General features: G+C 34.6%; 1 protein-coding gene across 1 annotated transcript in view; it reads left to right on the top strand.

Annotated features, from left to right (window-relative positions):
- Positions 1-17,884, top strand: part of PAWR (pro-apoptotic WT1 regulator) — a 103,427-nt gene extending 85,543 nt beyond the window's left edge. The window contains exons 4-6 of the mRNA XM_082636134.1: positions 8,883-9,030; positions 10,641-10,745; positions 12,934-17,884. Of these exons, the coding sequence (XP_082492260.1) occupies positions 8,883-9,030; positions 10,641-10,745; positions 12,934-13,020 (340 nt within the window). The 3' untranslated portion in view covers positions 13,021-17,884. The remainder of the gene's footprint in view (positions 1-8,882; positions 9,031-10,640; positions 10,746-12,933) is intronic.
- The last annotated feature ends 689 nt before the right edge of the window (positions 17,885-18,573 follow it).

Here is an 18,573-nt window from a genome sequence, read left to right as displayed (position 1 = left end):
ACCGTAAATAATTAAAATGTATATTTAGGGACTTCCCTGGTGGTACAGTGGTTAGGAATCTGCCTGCCAATGCAGGGAACACGGGTTTCATCCCTGGTCTGGGAAGATCCCACATGCCATGGAGCAACTAAGCCCATGCGCCACAGCTACTGAGCCTGCCTTCTAGAGCCCGCGAGCCACAACTACTGAGCCTGTGCACCACAACTACTGAGGCTGTGCGCCGCAGCTACTGCAGCCTGCCCGCCTAGAGCCCGTGCTCCACAACAAGAGAAGCCACTGCAATGAGAAGCCCGTGCACCGCAACGAAGAGTAGCCCCCGTTCGCCGCAACTAGAGACAGCCTGCGTGCAGCAACAAAGACCCAACGCAGCCAAAAAAAAAAAAAGATGTACATTTAAAATTCTTTTCACCCCTTTATGTTATGTTTTTTGTGATACAGATAATATTTTAACAATATCATATAAATCATGTTATTTGATTTACATATATGTTTGTACAATAAAGGATATATGAATATGTAATATATAATACATAACCAAACATAATGATATTGTAAATCGATTATAAAGATAGTAGATAAATATACATACCAATGTGTATGTAATGAATAAATTTGGAGACCATTAGTTGAAATTCTTCATAAAATAGCTTTCAGGTCTCCTGCTTGCTTTTCCAGTGTCATATCTTGCTTTCAGGTCTCCTGCTTGCTTTTCCAGTGTCATATCTTATCACCCCTATGTTTACCTTTCATGCTTTAGCCATATTAGATTTTTCTGTTTCTCAAAGGGCCACATACTCTTTGTTTCTAGATATTTACACATTCTTATTCCTCTTTTAAGTCTGAGTTTAAACATTCTTTAGCATAATGCTGCTCAAAGTGTGGTCTTTGAACTGTTTGTAAGTAATCCATGACAAGGTCAGAATAAAACTTGAGAGTAAATATTTAGAAGCCTGAATTGCATTTTAACATTGTCATCATCACACCTAAGTGCATGATAAGCAGAATCCTTTCTGAACAGGATATCGACTAGTTCAGGTGCTGTGGTACGTACGTGATTTTTTTTAATTTAAGTTTTTAGAGCAAAATGGAGGGAAAGGTACAGAGATTTCCCATATAAACCTGTCCCCACACATGGATAGGCTCCCCATTATCAACATTCCTCAACAGGGAGGCACATTTGTTACAATTGATGAACTTACACGGACACATCATAACCACCCAAAGTCCGTAGTTAACATTATGGTTCAGTCTTGGTGTTGTACATTCTGTGAGTTTGGACAAATGTATAATGACATGTATCCATCACTATGGTATCATTTTACTCTCTGATCTTTTTATTCTCTCCATAGTTTTGCCTTTTCCACAATGTCATGTAACTGAAACCATACAGTATATAGCCTTCTCAGATTGGCTTCTTTCACTTAGTAATATGCATTTAAATTTCCTCCATATCATTTCATGGCTTGATAGCTTATTTCTTTTTAGTGCTGAATAATATTCCATTTTCTGTAGTTTATTTGTCTGTTCACCTTGAAAGGACATCGTGGTTGCTCCCAAGTTTTGGCAATTATGAATAAAGCTGCTATAAACACCCACGTGCAGGTTTTTGGGTAGACATATGTTTTCAGCTCCTTTAGGTCAATACCAAGGAGCATGATTGGTGGTAAGAGTATATTTAGTTTTATAAGAAACCACGAAACTGTCGCCAAAGCGGCTGTACCGTTTTACATTCCCACCAGCAGTGAATAAGGGTTCATGTTACTCCACATCTTCACCAGCACTGATCCTGATTTTAGCCATTTTAATATGTGTACAGTGGTATCTCATTTTAGTTTGCATTTCCCTGATGATACATGATATGGAGCATCTTCTCATATGCTAATTTGCCATCTGTATATCTTCTTTGCTGAGGTGTCTATTAAGTTCTTTGGCCTATTTTTCAATCGGGTGGTTTGTTATCGTTGAGTTGTAGAATTCTTCATATATTTTGGATAACAGTTCTTTATCAGATGTGTCTTTTGTAAATATTTTCTCCCAGGCTGGCTTGTCTTCTTGTTCTCTTAACATTGTCTTTCACAGAGCAGAAATTTTTCATTTTAATGAAGTCCAGCTATCAGTTTCTTTCATGGATTGTGCCTTTGGTGTTTTATCTAAGAAGTCATCAGCATATCCAGGGACTTCTACATTTTCTCCTATGTTAGTTATCTTCTAGGAAATTTTGTAGTTTTGCATTTTTCATTTAGGTCCGTGATCCGTTTTGAAGTAACTTTTGTGAAGGGTATACAGTCTTTGTCTTATTTTTCATTTTTTGCATGCGGATGTCCAGTTGTTCCAGCATCATTTGTTGAAAAGACTGTTTTGTTCCATTGTATTGCCTTTGCTCCTTTGTCAAAGATCACTTGTGGGTTATTTATGTGAGTCTCTTTCTGCTTCCATTGCTGTTCCATTGCTCTATTTGTCTCTTCTTTCACCAGTATTGCACTGCTTGATTACTGTAGCTTTATAGTAAGTCTTGAAGTTGGGTAGTGTTAGCCCTCCAACATTGTTCATTAATATTGTGTTGGCTATTCTGGATCTTGCCTCTCCATGTAAACTTTAGAATTAGTTTGTCAATAGCCACAAAACAACTTGCTAAGATTTTGATTGGGCTTGCATTGAGCCAGTAGATCAGTGAGAAATCAAAGTTGGGAACAAGTGACATCTTGCCAATATTGACTCTTCCATCCATTAACGGGGATTATTTCTCTATTTAGTTCTTCTTTGGTATCTTTCATTTGAGTTTTGTTGTTTTCCTCACGTAGATGTTGTACATATTTAGTTAGATTTATACCTAAGTATCTCATTTTGGAGAGAGCTAATGTAAATGTATTGTGTTTTTAATTTCAAATTCCACTTGTTCAGTGCTAGCGTGTAGGAAAGGGATTGACTTTTGTATGTTAACCTTGTATCTTGCAACCTTGCTATAATTGCTTATTAGTTCCAGGAATTTTTTGGTGTGGATTCTTTCACATTTTCTCCATAGATGATCTTATCATTTGTGAACAGACAGTTTTATTTCTTCCTTCCCAGACTGTATAACTTTCATTTCCTTTTCTTGTCTTATTGCATTACCTAGGACTTCCAGTAAGATGTTGAAAAGGAGTGGTGGTGGGGGGGACATTCTTGCCTTGCTCCTGATCTTAGCAGGAAAGCTTTTGAGTGTCTTACCATTTCATATGATGTAGGTTTTTTGTAGGTATTCTTTACCAAGTCAAGGAAGTTCCCATCTGTGCTTAGTTTGTCCAGTTTTTATCATGAATAGATGTTAGATTTTATCAAATGCTTTTTCTGAATTTATGTGTGATCATGTGATTTTCTTTAGCCTGTTACTGTGATAGATTACATTAATTGATTTTTTTTAAACTGTTGAACCAGCCTTGAATAAATCCCACTTGATTTTGGTGTATAATTCTTTTTATACATTCTCGAATTTGATTGCAAATATTTTGATGAGGATTTTTGCATCAGTGTTCATGAGACATCTTAGTGTTTAGTTTTCTTTTCTTGCGATATCTTTGGTTTTGGTATTAGGGTAATGCTGGCCTCATAAAATGAGTTAGGAAATGTTCCCTCTGCTTTTATCTTCTGGAAGAGATTTTAGAGTATGTGTATAATTTCTTCCTTAAATGTTTGGTGGGATTCATTAGGAAATCCATCTGAGCCTCATGCTTTCTTTCTGTCTTGCAAGGTTATTAATTACTGATTCAATTTCTTTAATACATACAGGCCTATTCAGATTGTTTGTTTCTTCTTGTGTGAGTTTTGGCAGATTGTATTTTTGAAGGAATTGATCTGTTTCATCTAGGTTATCAAATTTGTGGTCAGAGTTGTTCACAGTATTCCTTTATTATCATTTTAATGTCCATGGTATCTTTAGTGGTAGTCCCTCTTTCATTTCTGATGTTAGTCATCTGTGTCCTCTCTTTTTCTTAGTTAGCTTGGCTAGAGGCCTATTGCTTATATTGATATTTTCAAAGAAATAGCTTTTGGTTTCATTGATTATTCTGTGTTGGTTTCCTGTTTTCAATTTCATTGATTTCTGCTCTGGTTCTTGCTATTCTTTTACTCTGCTTACTTTGGATTTAATTTGCTCTTTCTTTTCTAGTTTCCTAAGGTAGAAGCTTAGATTATTCATTTTAGATCTATCTTCTTTTCTAATATATGCATTCATTGCTATAAATTTCCCTCTAAGCACTGCTTTTACTGCATTCCACAAGTTATAAGTTGTGGGTTCGTTTTCATTTTGTTCAAAATATTTTAAAATTTCTCTTGAGATTTCTTCTTTGACCTATGTGTTATTTAGAAGTGCAGTGTTTAATCTGCATGTTATTTTGGGGCTTTCCAGTTATCTTTCTGTTACTGGTCCTAGTCTAATTCTGTTGTGGTCTAAGAGCAGACATTATATGATTTCTATTCTTTTAAATTTGTGAAAGTGTGTTTCATGGCTCAGAATATGATTTATCTTGGTTAGTATACCATGCAAGCTAGAGAAGAATGTGTATTCTGCTCTACCTCTGTTATTTTTATGTTAGTCATTTGTAACCCAAAATGTGTAAGAATTGAAGAAGGATTTATTTACCTTTAAAATCATGTGTTAAATTTAATCAGGCATATTTTTGTTCCATAAGTAAAATAATTAAAAAGTAAATATATAATAGTTAAATCAAAATAAAACAAATAAAAACTAAAAATCTTTTTTATTCTTTTCAATTTCTGCTTTTGTTAGTATTATCTAAATCTAGGAAGTAAAATTTTTTTTTTTTTTTTTTTTTGGGGTACGCGGGCCTCTCACTGTTGTGGCTTCTCCCGTTGCGGAGCACAGGCTCCGGACATGCAGGCTCAGCGGCCATGGCTCGTGGGCCTAGCCACTCCGCGACATGTGGGATCTTCTCGGACCGGGGCACGAGCCCGTGTCCCCTGCATTGGCAGGTGGACTCTCAACCACTGCGCTACCAGGGAAGCCCTAAAATTTATATTCTTTATTTTCAGTCTTAATTTACTTATGATAAAGGAAGCTTTCCTAGATTTTTTTTTAATAAAAGATACATCTTTTCTGAATGTGACAGTAATACTAAACCAAATGATGATGATGGAAGTAATTTCAAAGAGGTACAGACCAAAAGAGTTTGTACTAGTTTTGTTGGGAAGTATTCTCCCGTTCAATTTTTAGCCATTATTGATGGGAAGTGCTAAAACCGCAGCGGGTTATTTGCAGTGATGTACTGGCTGCTAAAACAATAAAACCATCAAAATTTAAGTGGCATTTACATGCATGACATAATTATATTCATAACCACAAATGCCTTATTTGAAAGAAGAACTATTACAGTTAAGAAGCTGACAGAAGCAGATCTTCAGGATTTCATATGTATTCAGGATTTCATTAGTATTTTGTGAGTTTCTTTTACAGTCTGACCTCAGGTTGCTAACATTAAAAAACTACACACAAATGACAAGACAAAGATGTTTGCTGGAAGGTGTTGGTTGAATCTGTAGCAAAGAAGGTAGTTCATGTAATACTTCCCAGCAACACCCATAGCTTGGTATATTTAGGGACAGTTTAGTCATACAGAAGACCAACTCTTAGACAAATCAGGATAGCAAAGGAATTTTTGTTACAATATGATCAACACATTGATTTTGCTCACATGACAGTAATGTGAAGGAAGAATTTATTTTTCAGCTTCCTTGCTGACAAACACAGCTTGTGTGAAGTATTTAAAACTTGGAAGAGTTAACAAGTCAACAAATGTAGTTTGGTGTTTTGCTTTGCTTTGCAGGAGTATGTTCTGATTATTATATAAACAGTGACAGGGAAAAAATGTTGAAACTTGTGCCAGAATGTAAATCAACGTCCTGCTTGTTTCATTGAGAAAGTTTTGTTATGTCGGCTGAACTAAATAGTGTAATTGGTATATCAACTAAATTAACAGTTCACTAAGAGTGTGAATTACTTAAACACTAGTACATTAAATTTGAGGTTTTAAAAAAACTAAATGATAGTTTGGAAGCTGAGCCAATCAGCTGTTACCATATGCTGAGGTATACAATAATTTTTAAAGGGGAATTTTCAGGCGAAGTATTTGACCTTTGGCATGAACACTTCATGTTTTTACAAGATAAAAAATCAGGTTTTGTAAATCAACTATACTTCAATTTTTAAAAAAAGAAACTAGTTTGGTCCCCAGCTTTTAAAATATGTGAATTAAGTTTATTTGTCTGATAGCATCATTCTTTTTTAAAAAATGATCTTAATTAGCCTTTCGTGCAAGAAAGAAATATCAAATGTTTTCAGTGTTACATAAGGTCAAAGGACAATAATGAAAGTTAGAAATTTGGGGGAAAAGATTCTTCAAATTGTTATGATGGGTTCCACAATTTATCAGTAAGTAGGTGATGATTTTAGTATTGCACTGTTGCAAAATGTTATAATCATATACCTTACAAATTTGATAAGACACTTTGAATTTTATTTTCCATCAAAAGAAAACCCATGCATAGGAAATTAATAGATCAAGAATCTATTATTTTTCATCAAAAGTTATTTTAGATTTAACTATACTTTTGATGGATAAATTATTGGAACTGGCTACCAATAAAGAATTGAGGACAAATTTTGAAAAGTGTCATTTTCTGCATATTGGGTAAAAGTTAAAACCGAATATCCTGAGCTTGCTAAAATCTCTTCCCCTGTTCTGGTCAATATACATCTGTGAAACTAATTTCTCTGTTGTGAGTGCTACTAAAACAAATCCTAGAGGTCGTTTAGATATACCTTACCCCTTGTGATCAGCATTGTCATCAGTCCAACCTAGATGAGGTAGATTAGCAAGAATGATGCAAGCCTCCAAAAGAGCCCCCAGGAAGCTCTACCTCCTGGTATTTTCACCTTGTGTAATCCACTTCCACATTCAACGTGGGGTTGATGTGATAGTGTGTCACTTCTGAGTTTAGGTCCTAAAAGAGACTGCAGTGTCTGTCTTGGTTGTTGTGTCGCTTTCTCTCTGGAAGCCAACTGCTTTGTCGTGAACAGCCCGGTAGAGAGGCCCTCATACTGAGGAATTGAGGCTTTTGACCAACAGCCAGTGAGAAACTGATGAGGCCTTTTACCATCAGCTCTGTGAGTGAGGCAAATTCTCTAGTCCAGACAAGCCTTCAGATGACCGTAGCCCTAACCAACATCTTGACTAAAACCTCATAAGAGACCCTGAATCATGAACACCCAGCTAATCTGCTTCCAGATTCCTGACCAACAGAGATTGTCAGATAATAACTGTGTTGTTTTAAGCCACTAAGCTTTGGCATATTTTTTTATGCAGTAATAGATAACTAATGCAAAAGCAAGAAGTAAGCTTATTTGTTATATTAAAAACTTTAAATATTGACATACGCTATTAGTTCAGAATGTGTGAATTGGTATTTAATATGAAGAATGGCTACTTCAGTGATAACTTTTGGTTAAATAAGAATTATGAAATGACAAAAGTTGCTAGTGCGATAGCTGTTTTCTATAATTGCCTATATGCATACTTCCAATGAAAATTATGCAGTTTTATGTAATCCTTTTCTTTTTTGTTTATCCTATTTTTGAAATATAATTTTATGGGTCTGAATCTAATAAAACATTTAGGCTTGTATTTTGTATGGCCTTTTTAACTTTTATTTTTCCAGTTAATTTTTGTTTGGTCTTACAAAAGTATTGGTCCATGGGGACTTCCCTGGTGGCACAGTGGTTAAGAATCCACCTGCTAATGCAGGGGACACGGGTTTGAGCCTTGGTCTGGGAAGATCCCACATGCCGCAGAACAACTATTGTGTGCCAAAACTACTGAGCCTGTGCTCTAGAGCCCGCGAGCCACAACTGCTGAGCTCGCATGCTGCAGTTACTGAAGCCTGTGTGCCTAGGGCCTGTGCTCCGCCACAAGAGAAGCCAGCTCAGTGAGAAGCCTGTGCACCACAATGAAGAGTAGCCCCTGCTTGACGCAACTAGAGAAAGCCTGTGTGCAGCAGTGAAGACCCAACACGGCCAAAAAAAAAAAAAAAAGTGTTGGTCCATGATGTAATGGAATTTAAAAATAAAAGGAGAAGAGAAAGTGGTTCTTCACTACAGATAGGCTACATTAGGTCCCCTGTCATAGTTCTCAGAGTACCTTACACTTACCTTATTGTGATGGTTGTCTTGCTTTATTGTCACTGGTTATATTCCTGTTACACTGAAAGCTCTATGAAACTCAGAGTCCGTGTTTGCACGTCTGTGTTTCCTGTTCCATTTCAGTACTCATAACAGTGTCTGGTACTTAGCAGCTACTCAGTAGATACTGGTCAAAAGAATTAATTAAAAAAATTTTTTTTATTGTGTTGAAATAATGATTAACTTCCATAATTATAAATAAGTTGGCTATTATAACCATGTGTCCTCAGGGGAATGAAAATTGTTTAGGGTGAATAGAAAATACTCTTGGCACTCTTCTTGCTGAATATTAGGTATCTTTAAAATTTTGGGGGGCTTCCCTGGTGGCGCAGTGGTTGGGAATCTGCCTGCTAATGCAGGGGACACGGGTTCGAGCCCTGGTCTGGGAGGATCTCACATGCCACGGAGCAACTAGGCCCGTGAGCCACAACTACTAAGCCTGCGCGTCTGGAGCCTGTGCTCCGCAACAAGAGAGGCCGCGATAGTGAGAGGCCCGCGCACTGCGATGAAGAGTGGCCCCCGCTTGCCACAACTAGAGAAAGCCCTCGCACAGAAACGAAGACCCAACACAGCAAAAATAAATTAATTAATAAATTCCTACCCCCAACATCTAAAAAAAAAAATTTTTTTTGTATCTTTTTTATTTCCATAGCACAACCACTGCCTCTGAAGAAGATGTCTCAAGTAGATTTCCCCGAACAGATAGAAGTGGGTTCAGCAGGTATAACAGGGATGCAAATGCTTCAGGTAATTTGGTCTCAAGTAGCACATTGGAAAAGAAAATTGAAGATCTTGAAAAGGTATGAATTACAAATTATTTAAGATTTATGAAATTAATATACCATTAGAAAGCCTTTTTCACTTTCATAGCAGCAGAGAGAGAAAAATTGAAATGTGTAAGGAAGAGACAGTGTCAAAAAAGGGAAAAGAATGAGGGGCACTAATGGAAGATACCATTAGTGTTAATCGGTACTTCCATGTGTAGCCAAATAAACGCTTTGAATCACTCTTAATTATATATTTTCTAGATGCATAGTGGCTAAGCATTTTCTGATTTCCTTAATACTTTTCTATCCAGTTCTGTTGATGTTAAAACTTTTAGAAATGGAGCCAGCTCTTGAATTGGTTAATATTTAATGGATACTCTCATTTTGCCAAGTGTTATCTTTAATATATTGAAAACAGTCTTTGCCTTTGAAATGGTTAGAAGTCTCTGCTAGCAGTATGTACTACTGTGTGTTTATTATATTATCTGTACAGATTGTAGACTTTCTTCTGGGTTGTGAGTTAGAGCCTAGAGCCACTGTGGTGTTTGAAACAATTTTAAGGATAAACCTGTTTAGGAGTATCTTTGAGAACATCTCAAATGAATATTGGCGTTAATTTATTAACCATGGGGTCTCAACTTTGTTCTGTAAACATTCAATCCCTAAAATTGATAACGGTGCTGAATTACTTTCTGATTGTTGAAAGTGTGTTTTATTTTGCTGAACTGAAACTATTCCTTGTGATATAAAAATTGCTTTAAGTAGAGATTGAATTTTAAAAATTGTTTCTTTTTATAATATTATGATTATTTTTAGTTCACATTTGAACTTTAACCCTAATTTCTGTGAGTTTAAATTAAAAACTTTAAGGAGTACATAGTATAATAGTTTTCAAGGGGGTTCTTCAGAAGGGCTTTTAAAGTTCCACAAGAGTTTGGATTGAGTTCCTAGTAGTTGGCAGCAGCTGATTAATGAGGCAGGCTGGCTGCTTTCCTCTGAGGGTGAGTAAGAAAGAAGCCAAATTCTATGTGAGACCTTTTCAGTTCTGCTTCACTTTTGCCCCCAAGGTGGCTGACCCAGCGTAAAGTCCTGGCTTCTGAATAAGATTTCTTTGGAAAAGGTGTTGCATTGTTTAAAGAAAAAAAAAGTTTAAAAACCAGTAATCGTTTTCAGTTCCTTCATTTTATCCATTGTCAGTTAACTGGCCGAGCCAGAAGTAAAATGGACGATCATTATTTTTCTGTTTAGAGTTTTCCATAGAGCCATCTCCTTTTCTTAAACTTCGTATTTTTTATTAAAATTTTGAATTTCCTTCAACAGGGTATTAGTCATTAAATGTTAAGATATTTTATTACTAATGGTGGTGAACAACTAAAGAGCTAAAGTCATTGAGTATTGGTATTTGTTAAAAACTTGGGTAAACATAGATTTAATTAGAAGTATATTTTACAACTCCTGTATTCCTCTCATTCTCTGGTTCTTTTCTGGGATGGGGTCCTCCTTCTCTTACCAAGTGACTTAAGAAATTCATTGGAAATCTTCATGTATCTAAGGTACTTCACCAGACTTAGCAGATGTATGCTATTTAAGATTATAAACAACTTGTTACTTCCCAATTAATACTTTGTAATTATATCTACCAGGAAGTGGTAAGAGAAAGGCAAGAAAACTTAAGACTTGTGAGACTAATGCAAGATAAAGAGGAAATGATTGGAAAACTCAAAGAAGAAATTGATTTGTTAAATCGAGTGAGTATTCACATATTTCAGTTTAATGGTTTCCTTTTTTTCTGTCAACTGGATGAAAATACATAAATATGAAGAAATTATTTAATTTTATTAAATAATAATATGAACTAAATAGTTCATTCTTTTGTTAATGTGATAGTAATTTGTGGTAGCCAGAACCATCATTTCATTCCATAAACTGATTTCCTCTGGCCAGTTACCAGTCAGTTGTATTTACTTAACATGGTTCTTTTGGGGATGGACCAGTGAATGGATTTGTTCTGTGTTTTGTTAGAGTCTGGAGGTAAGAGGCAGCTTGGTCAGTGCCACACATAAAATGGTACTGGTACAGAGTTGCCCCAATGAAGAACTAAAATTGCTACTGTCTTGCCATAAGAAACTCCATATGTCCTTGTCTTTGTGGTATTTTCACCACTTTTTTTCCTCCAGTTATACATATGCATATGCATCCCCAGCTTTAGGTTTAGCCTAAACCTAAGGTCTCTCTCTCTTTTTTTTTTTCTTTCTCTTTCAGCCCTAGAATTTACTCCCTGCTTAAGAAGCAGGAATTAATGCTAGCCTTAGGTAATGGTAATGAGGAGAGATTTCATAGTTTCCCTTTTTCAAAGGCTTTACATAAGATGGAGGAAAGAAATAAATTTGCTTCAGGGAGAAATGGAACAAATTCCTAATCCAATCTTAACTCTAATTCTAAAAGAAGAGAAATTAGAAAGCTTCATTATGTGCAGACTCATTCTAATACAGCTCTATAGCATTAACTGCAGGGTTTGGATGAGGACACTGAAACTCAGAGTTTAACTTGCTCAAGGTCATATGTAGTAATCACATAGTTATCTGCTGAGCCAGTATTTGACCCTCAGGTATTCAATAGTTTTAATTCTAAGTAAGCTCTTCCATTCTTATAGATTGCCTTTCATCTTGGTTTGGAACACGGGCATTCCTCTTTTGGTTCTAGAATATGATTTAATAAAATCTGCAAATATTTTTATGTCTATGATGTATTTGCACTGTCTTAGGCAGTGTGTTCATTAAGAAGAAGAATAAAACACCTGCCCTTACAGAGTTTATAATCTAGTAATGATATGTGAATGTATTTTATTATTTAATTCTAAACCTTAGGTAGGTCTCAGTTGTAGTGATTTTAGGAATCCCGTATCTTTATTATTGTTAGTTTCAACAAATTAGTTTCTTAATATCATTCATTTAGTTTGCGAGTAAATACAGGTTTTGTGTTTGTACATTTAAAAATCATTTACCTAATTGTTCAAAGACAGTATACTAAATGTATCAGAATTTTGCTATCCAGTAGTACACTTAGAATTCAAATTGATTTCTCCAAGTTTAGTATTTTGAATTGCAAGGATAAATCTATAAATGTCTGCTTTTCCAACCATCAGTAAATAGCCTACCTTGACATAGTCTTTCTTCAAACGAAAACTTACAGTGGATTGTCTTTGTATTTACCAACTGGTTGTATATATGGTACTAAGATTAACATGGGGAACATAGAGCTAGAATCAGATAACTTTAAAGCACCTAGTTTAGTGGCTTTCGCATTTTTTTCAGCTCGAAAACTTTCCCTTCAACAAAATGTCATAGAGGAGGCCAACGTAAATTGAACCAGATCAACTCTGTGAGCCCCGGGCCTCCTTTTCTGTGTACCTCAGTTCTATCACCTCCCCAAATGCTCCCCCCTGCAACATGCATACTTGTCAAAGATCACCAAGGTGGTAGGGGTACATCTAGAACTTGTACCTGGATCTTTTTGATGCCTAATTTGACACAAGGTTGCAGTCCAAGGCCCCAAACCTCATATTGACTGCATATGTATTTAGCCCTCAATTTGGGGGAGGAGGGATTTGTTTTTAACTAAAAACTTACTTATAGTGATTAAAAATTGGAAGATTCACCATAAAGAGTTCTGATTTCTGGCTTCTCTTTAAAAACGGAAAGATCTGGCAAGAGCTGGCCTGCATTATCATGATACCAGTGAGGAGTCTAGTAGTGGATGCTGCCTTTAGGTGGGGCATATCCCTTCCAAAGTTGTTTTCAGAACTAGCCCTCGTTTGCAGACTAATTGCTTGTATGAATTATCTTTGTATATTTTTGAAAAAATTTTTAATCACCTGAAGAATACTTTTAAGTGTTTTAAAAACTTACGTATTATTTTCCTTTTTGTTTCCTTAAGGACCTAGATGACATAGAAGATGAAAATGAACAACTAAAGCAGGAGAATAAAACTCTTTTGAAAGTTGTTGGACAGCTAACAAGGTAGAAGATTCAAGGCTCAGTGTGGAAAAATATTTTAAAACTACTGATTGAATGTTATGGGCGCTAGGACAGTATTCCTATGCTGTAATACATTAAACTAACTAAGTATGTATATTTATTTCTAGAAAACAGTGGATGTTTATTTTCAAAATATTTCTTTTTCAGTATCAGCTTCAAAAAGTATCAACCTTTTAGTTCACGAATAAGTAACATCTTTTAGTTATTAAACTGGTAGGTTATGCCTCTTTCGGTTTTGTGTGGTATTCAAATAATATATGGTTTAAAGTCACAACCATCTGAATATATTTCATCTATGGTAGTGCATTTTCTCCCTAAAAGAATATACATAGTCTTTGTTTACATGAATTCAAATACTTTTTAGGGAGTTACCTGCAAATGCTTTATTACTGATGTGTGTGACCTTTTATATGTTGATGATTTACTCATAAAGGTCTTTATCTACTGTCATTTGTTCTCTCAACTTATTCTAAGCAATTTAGAGGAACATAGAGTCACACTCTTTTGTATAACAGTCATCTTTAAAAAGGAAAGCTATTATAAAAAGTCAGTTAATATCATATACTAGTTGGCTAAACACAGAATTTAAGAGAATACTTGAATTATGCTATAGTAAATTAAAATGTACTATTTTGTATTCCAATATTGAAATAAATTTAAAATCACTTTGACTTCAGAAAAACATACAATTGTAATCTTAATGTAAAATTTCTTATGTAGGTACTACTTTTTTTTTTTTATTATTCCAAGGTTTATAAGTGAACATGGGGTATTTTAAAAGTTGTTTATTCATCAAGCCTAGAGAGTGTATACAATTTCAATGTAGAAGGAAAAAAAATCCATATTTTTAATTATCATATGCATTAAAATCAAAACCAAAATATTTATCCACATTTAAAACATTTGTACTTACTGTAACAAAACAGTACGTAAACAGAAATAGTACTGAAATACTTTGCTTAATTTCTAATTTGGAGTATAATACTGTGACACAGTTGTTCCCATATGAGAGAATTATTCCCCTACCTCAAATTTAAGGGATTTTCTTCCTAACATTGGATTTTTAAAAACAATTCTTTTGAAGAATTATACAAATTTTCTCTTTTATTAAGTAACAATAATGTTTAGAATTATTTTATATTACATTCTCATGTTGAGTAAGGAAACCTCCTTTAAAATACATTAAGAAATATCTGTCTGAAGTTGAATCTCAAACAGTATACTGGTACCCTTTTATCCAATTAATGTACGTAAATGGCTTGAACATAGTAAAAACCCATTTTGGGTACCCTACTGACTCTTTTCCTTTTATGTGCTAAGCCACTTCATTATTCACTGTTAGAAAAATAGGGAAGGTGAGACAATTGGGAAGAAATGCAGAGTAAATGATAAATATCAATGTTGAACTCTACAACTCTGCAATAACCTAGATCGTGCCCTCTCCCCTCCCCCATGCCCCCAATTCAGAAGTTTCAACCTTGACTAATCATCAGAATCATTTGGGTTGCTTAAAAAGAATTCCTGGGTTATAGCTTCTAGATAGGTTTAGGTTGAGACCCTGGATAGAATTTTTAAAGCTCAACATCTAATGATTCTGATCATAACTTAGATTTGGAAACAGCTACCCTTGCCTCTTTCCTCCTATATCTTACATTGGAAACCCTGAAATTAACATAATTTTAGCTATTAGCATTTTTTCACTGTTTAGTTTATTTAATAATTAACTTGGTCACTGGAGAAGTTCACATATGTCCATATATATATTTAGCAAAAGGTTCAATGTTAGATTACCAAACTTGATAAAGTTATAGAATTACTGCATAAGGGCATCCTTTTTGGAGAATAGTCCCAGCATGGGAACAGTGATCTGCTGCCCACATGTCAAAGTGGTATGCCAGGCTCAGTCACTATCTTTGGGGGTGAAATCCTCATCTCCCTTTGTTTACCCCTAGGCGTGTGGCAGAAATATTGGTGTTGCCTAGTTTCCCATCCATACTTTGGATGTTGTGAAAATGGTGTTAGTATCCAGCCTTAAAATGTATTAGTGTACTCGTTTTTCAATAAGAGAAGTATTCTGAATTTTCTGTTTAATCCATTTGGAAGTAAAGGAATATTTCATTTCCCCCTTTAAAATTATACCAGGTATTAATGCTTTTAAAGACCAAGCTGTTTTAAAATTTTTCCTTTATTTCAGTTTATCAGGAGCATTTCCAACAGTGATCTTTTACATAACGGTACCTAGTGCAAATGTGCAGGAGCCTGACAACTTAGGCAAAGCAGTTCATTTGCAGTCCTCCCTCCTGTCCTTAAAATGTATATTTATATCACATATAGATTTTTACACTGAATATTGAAAAATAAAGTAGGATCTGCTACAGTTTCCCTTTAAATTTTATAAAAAGCACTGAGATTTTAAAAAGATTACTTAAATACATGTGCATGACCTTAAAAAACTTGGCTATTGTCAATAAAGTGCTAGTATTTGTGAAATTATTAGTCCCGTTCAGAAATAATATTTCTTATATCTCTTGGGAGTTTGTGGCATAATAAAGCATATCCAAAGTTCGAATGTGTTTATGATATTATTTTCAAAACAGTAAGTTTATCATCTTTAAAATGAACATGACTCTCCTCCTTGATTTCTGACATGCATTAACTTGGGAATTACTGTAGTAATATCTGTTTCATCTGTCTAGAATTGTTACTAATTTTATTGCACTATAGTTACCTTTAGAGAGGAAGAGGAAGGCTTTAGGGTGTGTATTTCTAAGGGAATTTATTAAATATAGTAGATTAACATTGTAATACTTGCTCAAGTAGTTTATAACAGAAGGTTAAGTATCAGGAGCAGATACCTGAAACAATGTGTTTTTTAAAATAACTTTCTAGTTGCAGTAGAAAGCAATGTATTCTTAAGGTAAAAAACCTACCTCAGTTACATGTGGTTTCTGTTTTCTGGATTACTCTGGATTTTTATAATTGGAAATTAAAATGCAAGTTTTTGAGTCCACTAATACTTTGTGGAAAATAATGCAAGTCAATGTAGTAGCACGTCTGTATGTTCAACACCAAAAGACGAAATAGGAAGGACCTTGGGTTTGATGATTTTTTTAATCTGATGTCCTACACAGTATTCATATGTATAGCGATAGTTATCTTTCCTCTTTTTTGTAGTTCTTTGATCTTGACTCAGTACCTAGTAAGTTCATGTAATGTTGGCACTTATTTAATAACTATGCATAATGTTGTTAATAACCTGTTATAAGATTCAGGCATATATTTTCATTTTATAAGACGAAAAACCAAACACACCAGCTTTTCACTGGGGAGAATATATTAAGTGAGAAGGAACTAACATTCAGGAATCAGAACTTTAAAATAACATGTTAAAGTCAGTGGTAAACGTTCTCTTATTATATCTAAACCATTCCTAATATGTAACAGTAAACTTGACTTCTTTTGCATTGGAACTATGCTCTCATAAATAAAGGACATCCCATTGATTAGGATTGTAACTTGTACGACTTATCTGAGAACTAGTGACACTTTTCTTTTGTTGTTTCAATAAACGGAAAACATAGTACTAATAAGACAAACATTTTGCTCATCAGGTCCATCAACAAAGGCACTTCCCCCCATCCTGTTAGGTTTTCTCATTGATGTATAGAAGTTGGTCGTTTCATTCTCAGTGTAGACTTGAATCATGGTCCAAGAAAACCTGAGCCCACGTTGTTTTTTTAGTTTACTTAGCTAGAATCTCACAGCATATTAAAGTCATATCCCCATCCTGCCCCCCCAAAATAATTATATGTGAGAAAAATGTGGTTGAGGGGGTTACGTTAAATTTTCATACTTATTCTTTCAGCAAGTATTTATTAGTCAACTGGGTATACAATTCTAGATATTACAGAAGTTTCCAAAAAATGGACACGGACCAGCCCTTCTATCTAGCATTGTACAATCTGTATAGTGTGTGTCAGTGCTATCTTAAGAGTGCTATATCTTAAGTAGCATTAGCCAGTCTAATCTGAATAGTTCATTCAAAAGTATTCTTTTTATATTTATTATCCAGCCATTGTATTTTAGGTCTGGTTAATAGGTACTGTTTAATTTGCTGCAGCATTTACTGAATGGTGCATGAAAGACCTGATGCATATTGGGAAGTATCTTACCATGTTTCTTTAAGATAATTATGTATTATGAAAAGAACATTTTAAAGGCATTTGTAGCAGTGGTGAAGTAAAAAGAATTCAGTGTATGTCAGATACACCAAACTGTTAATGGTATTCAAATGTAATTTTAAGTTAGTTTTTCTGTATACATTATTGATTACTGGTTTGTTTTTAGGTATTTAAGTCTAATAAACAGTTCACATATTGGCAGTCACTTTGAATGACTAATAATAGAATGTTAGTGATGATCACTTGATGGACATTTATTACATGCCTGTTTTGTTTTGTTTTGTTTCCCCCTCTGGATACCTAATAGATGTATATTACCTTTTTTTGGTGAACTTGTTTCTTGAAAGTTTTCACTGTGCTATTCAGGGTTTTTATTATTATGCTTTTCTGCTAAATTTAAGTATCAGATGTCTGCTGTTACCAGTAAAGACCATATGAAAGCTAAAATTACTGTTTTGTTGAAAAATCAGCTAATTCAGGTAATGCAAATTTGTAGAGAAACATCTGGATCATTTATTGATCACATTAGTATTGTGTAGACAGCTTTCATAATTCCCATTGCGTAGGTTTTCACTGGGGTAGTCAACGTGATATAGATTCACTTTTAATATGCTTTGCATGTAAAGTAATAAATACTCAATAAAAAGTAAATTTTTGTTTAATTTTTAACACTGGTTAATTATTTTTTTCCTTCCTGTACTATCGGTGAAACCCTCACCATGAGTTTTATTTTCGAAGTTAAAGGACAAGGTTAATATTCTCATTCTGTGCCTCTTACTGACACAGTATATGCAGTACTTTAGAATCTTTATTAGTATATTATTGTAGAAGGAATTGGGTTTTAAAAAGCAAAAATATAGTATTGATAAGATCTGAATACATTCATGGTGGGGCTTTTTGAGTGAGGAAGTGTACATGTTCAACCTGACTGAAAATTTTAATTGTTTTTGTGTTTTGAAACTGCACAAATAATTTCTTAATCTGAAATTGGCTCTATCATCCACTAAATCTGATGGTGGTCAAAGAATCTCAGGCCCCTCATACTTAGAAAAGATAAGTAGAGGTCTGGGAATGTAAAAATCCGGTCTGTGTTTTTTTAGTAAATGGTTTACATAACCTCTTGCCTAATGTGTCATTCTTCATACACCTGCACAGGCCAATCAGTCTTCTTTACTTCTAGAGCTCTAAATCTTCTCAGTAATGTCATACATGTCTAACAAGTGAACAAGCATCTTTCAGTCAGACTGTTTAGATAAGGTCTCAAGTCATTATGTAAGAATGTACTCCATTTGCAAGTTTATTGAAAAAATTTGCAAGGTCTCCTAGTCTCAACTGGAACTGGATCTCTTTATCTTAGA

This window comes from Mesoplodon mirus (genome assembly GCF_964341445.2).
Source record: "Mesoplodon mirus genome assembly, chromosome: 11".
Classification (NCBI taxonomy): domain Eukaryota; kingdom Metazoa; phylum Chordata; class Mammalia; order Artiodactyla; family Ziphiidae; genus Mesoplodon; species Mesoplodon mirus.
The sequence above is the reverse complement of the archived record's forward strand: the minus strand, read 5'-3'. Positions and strand labels throughout refer to the sequence as shown.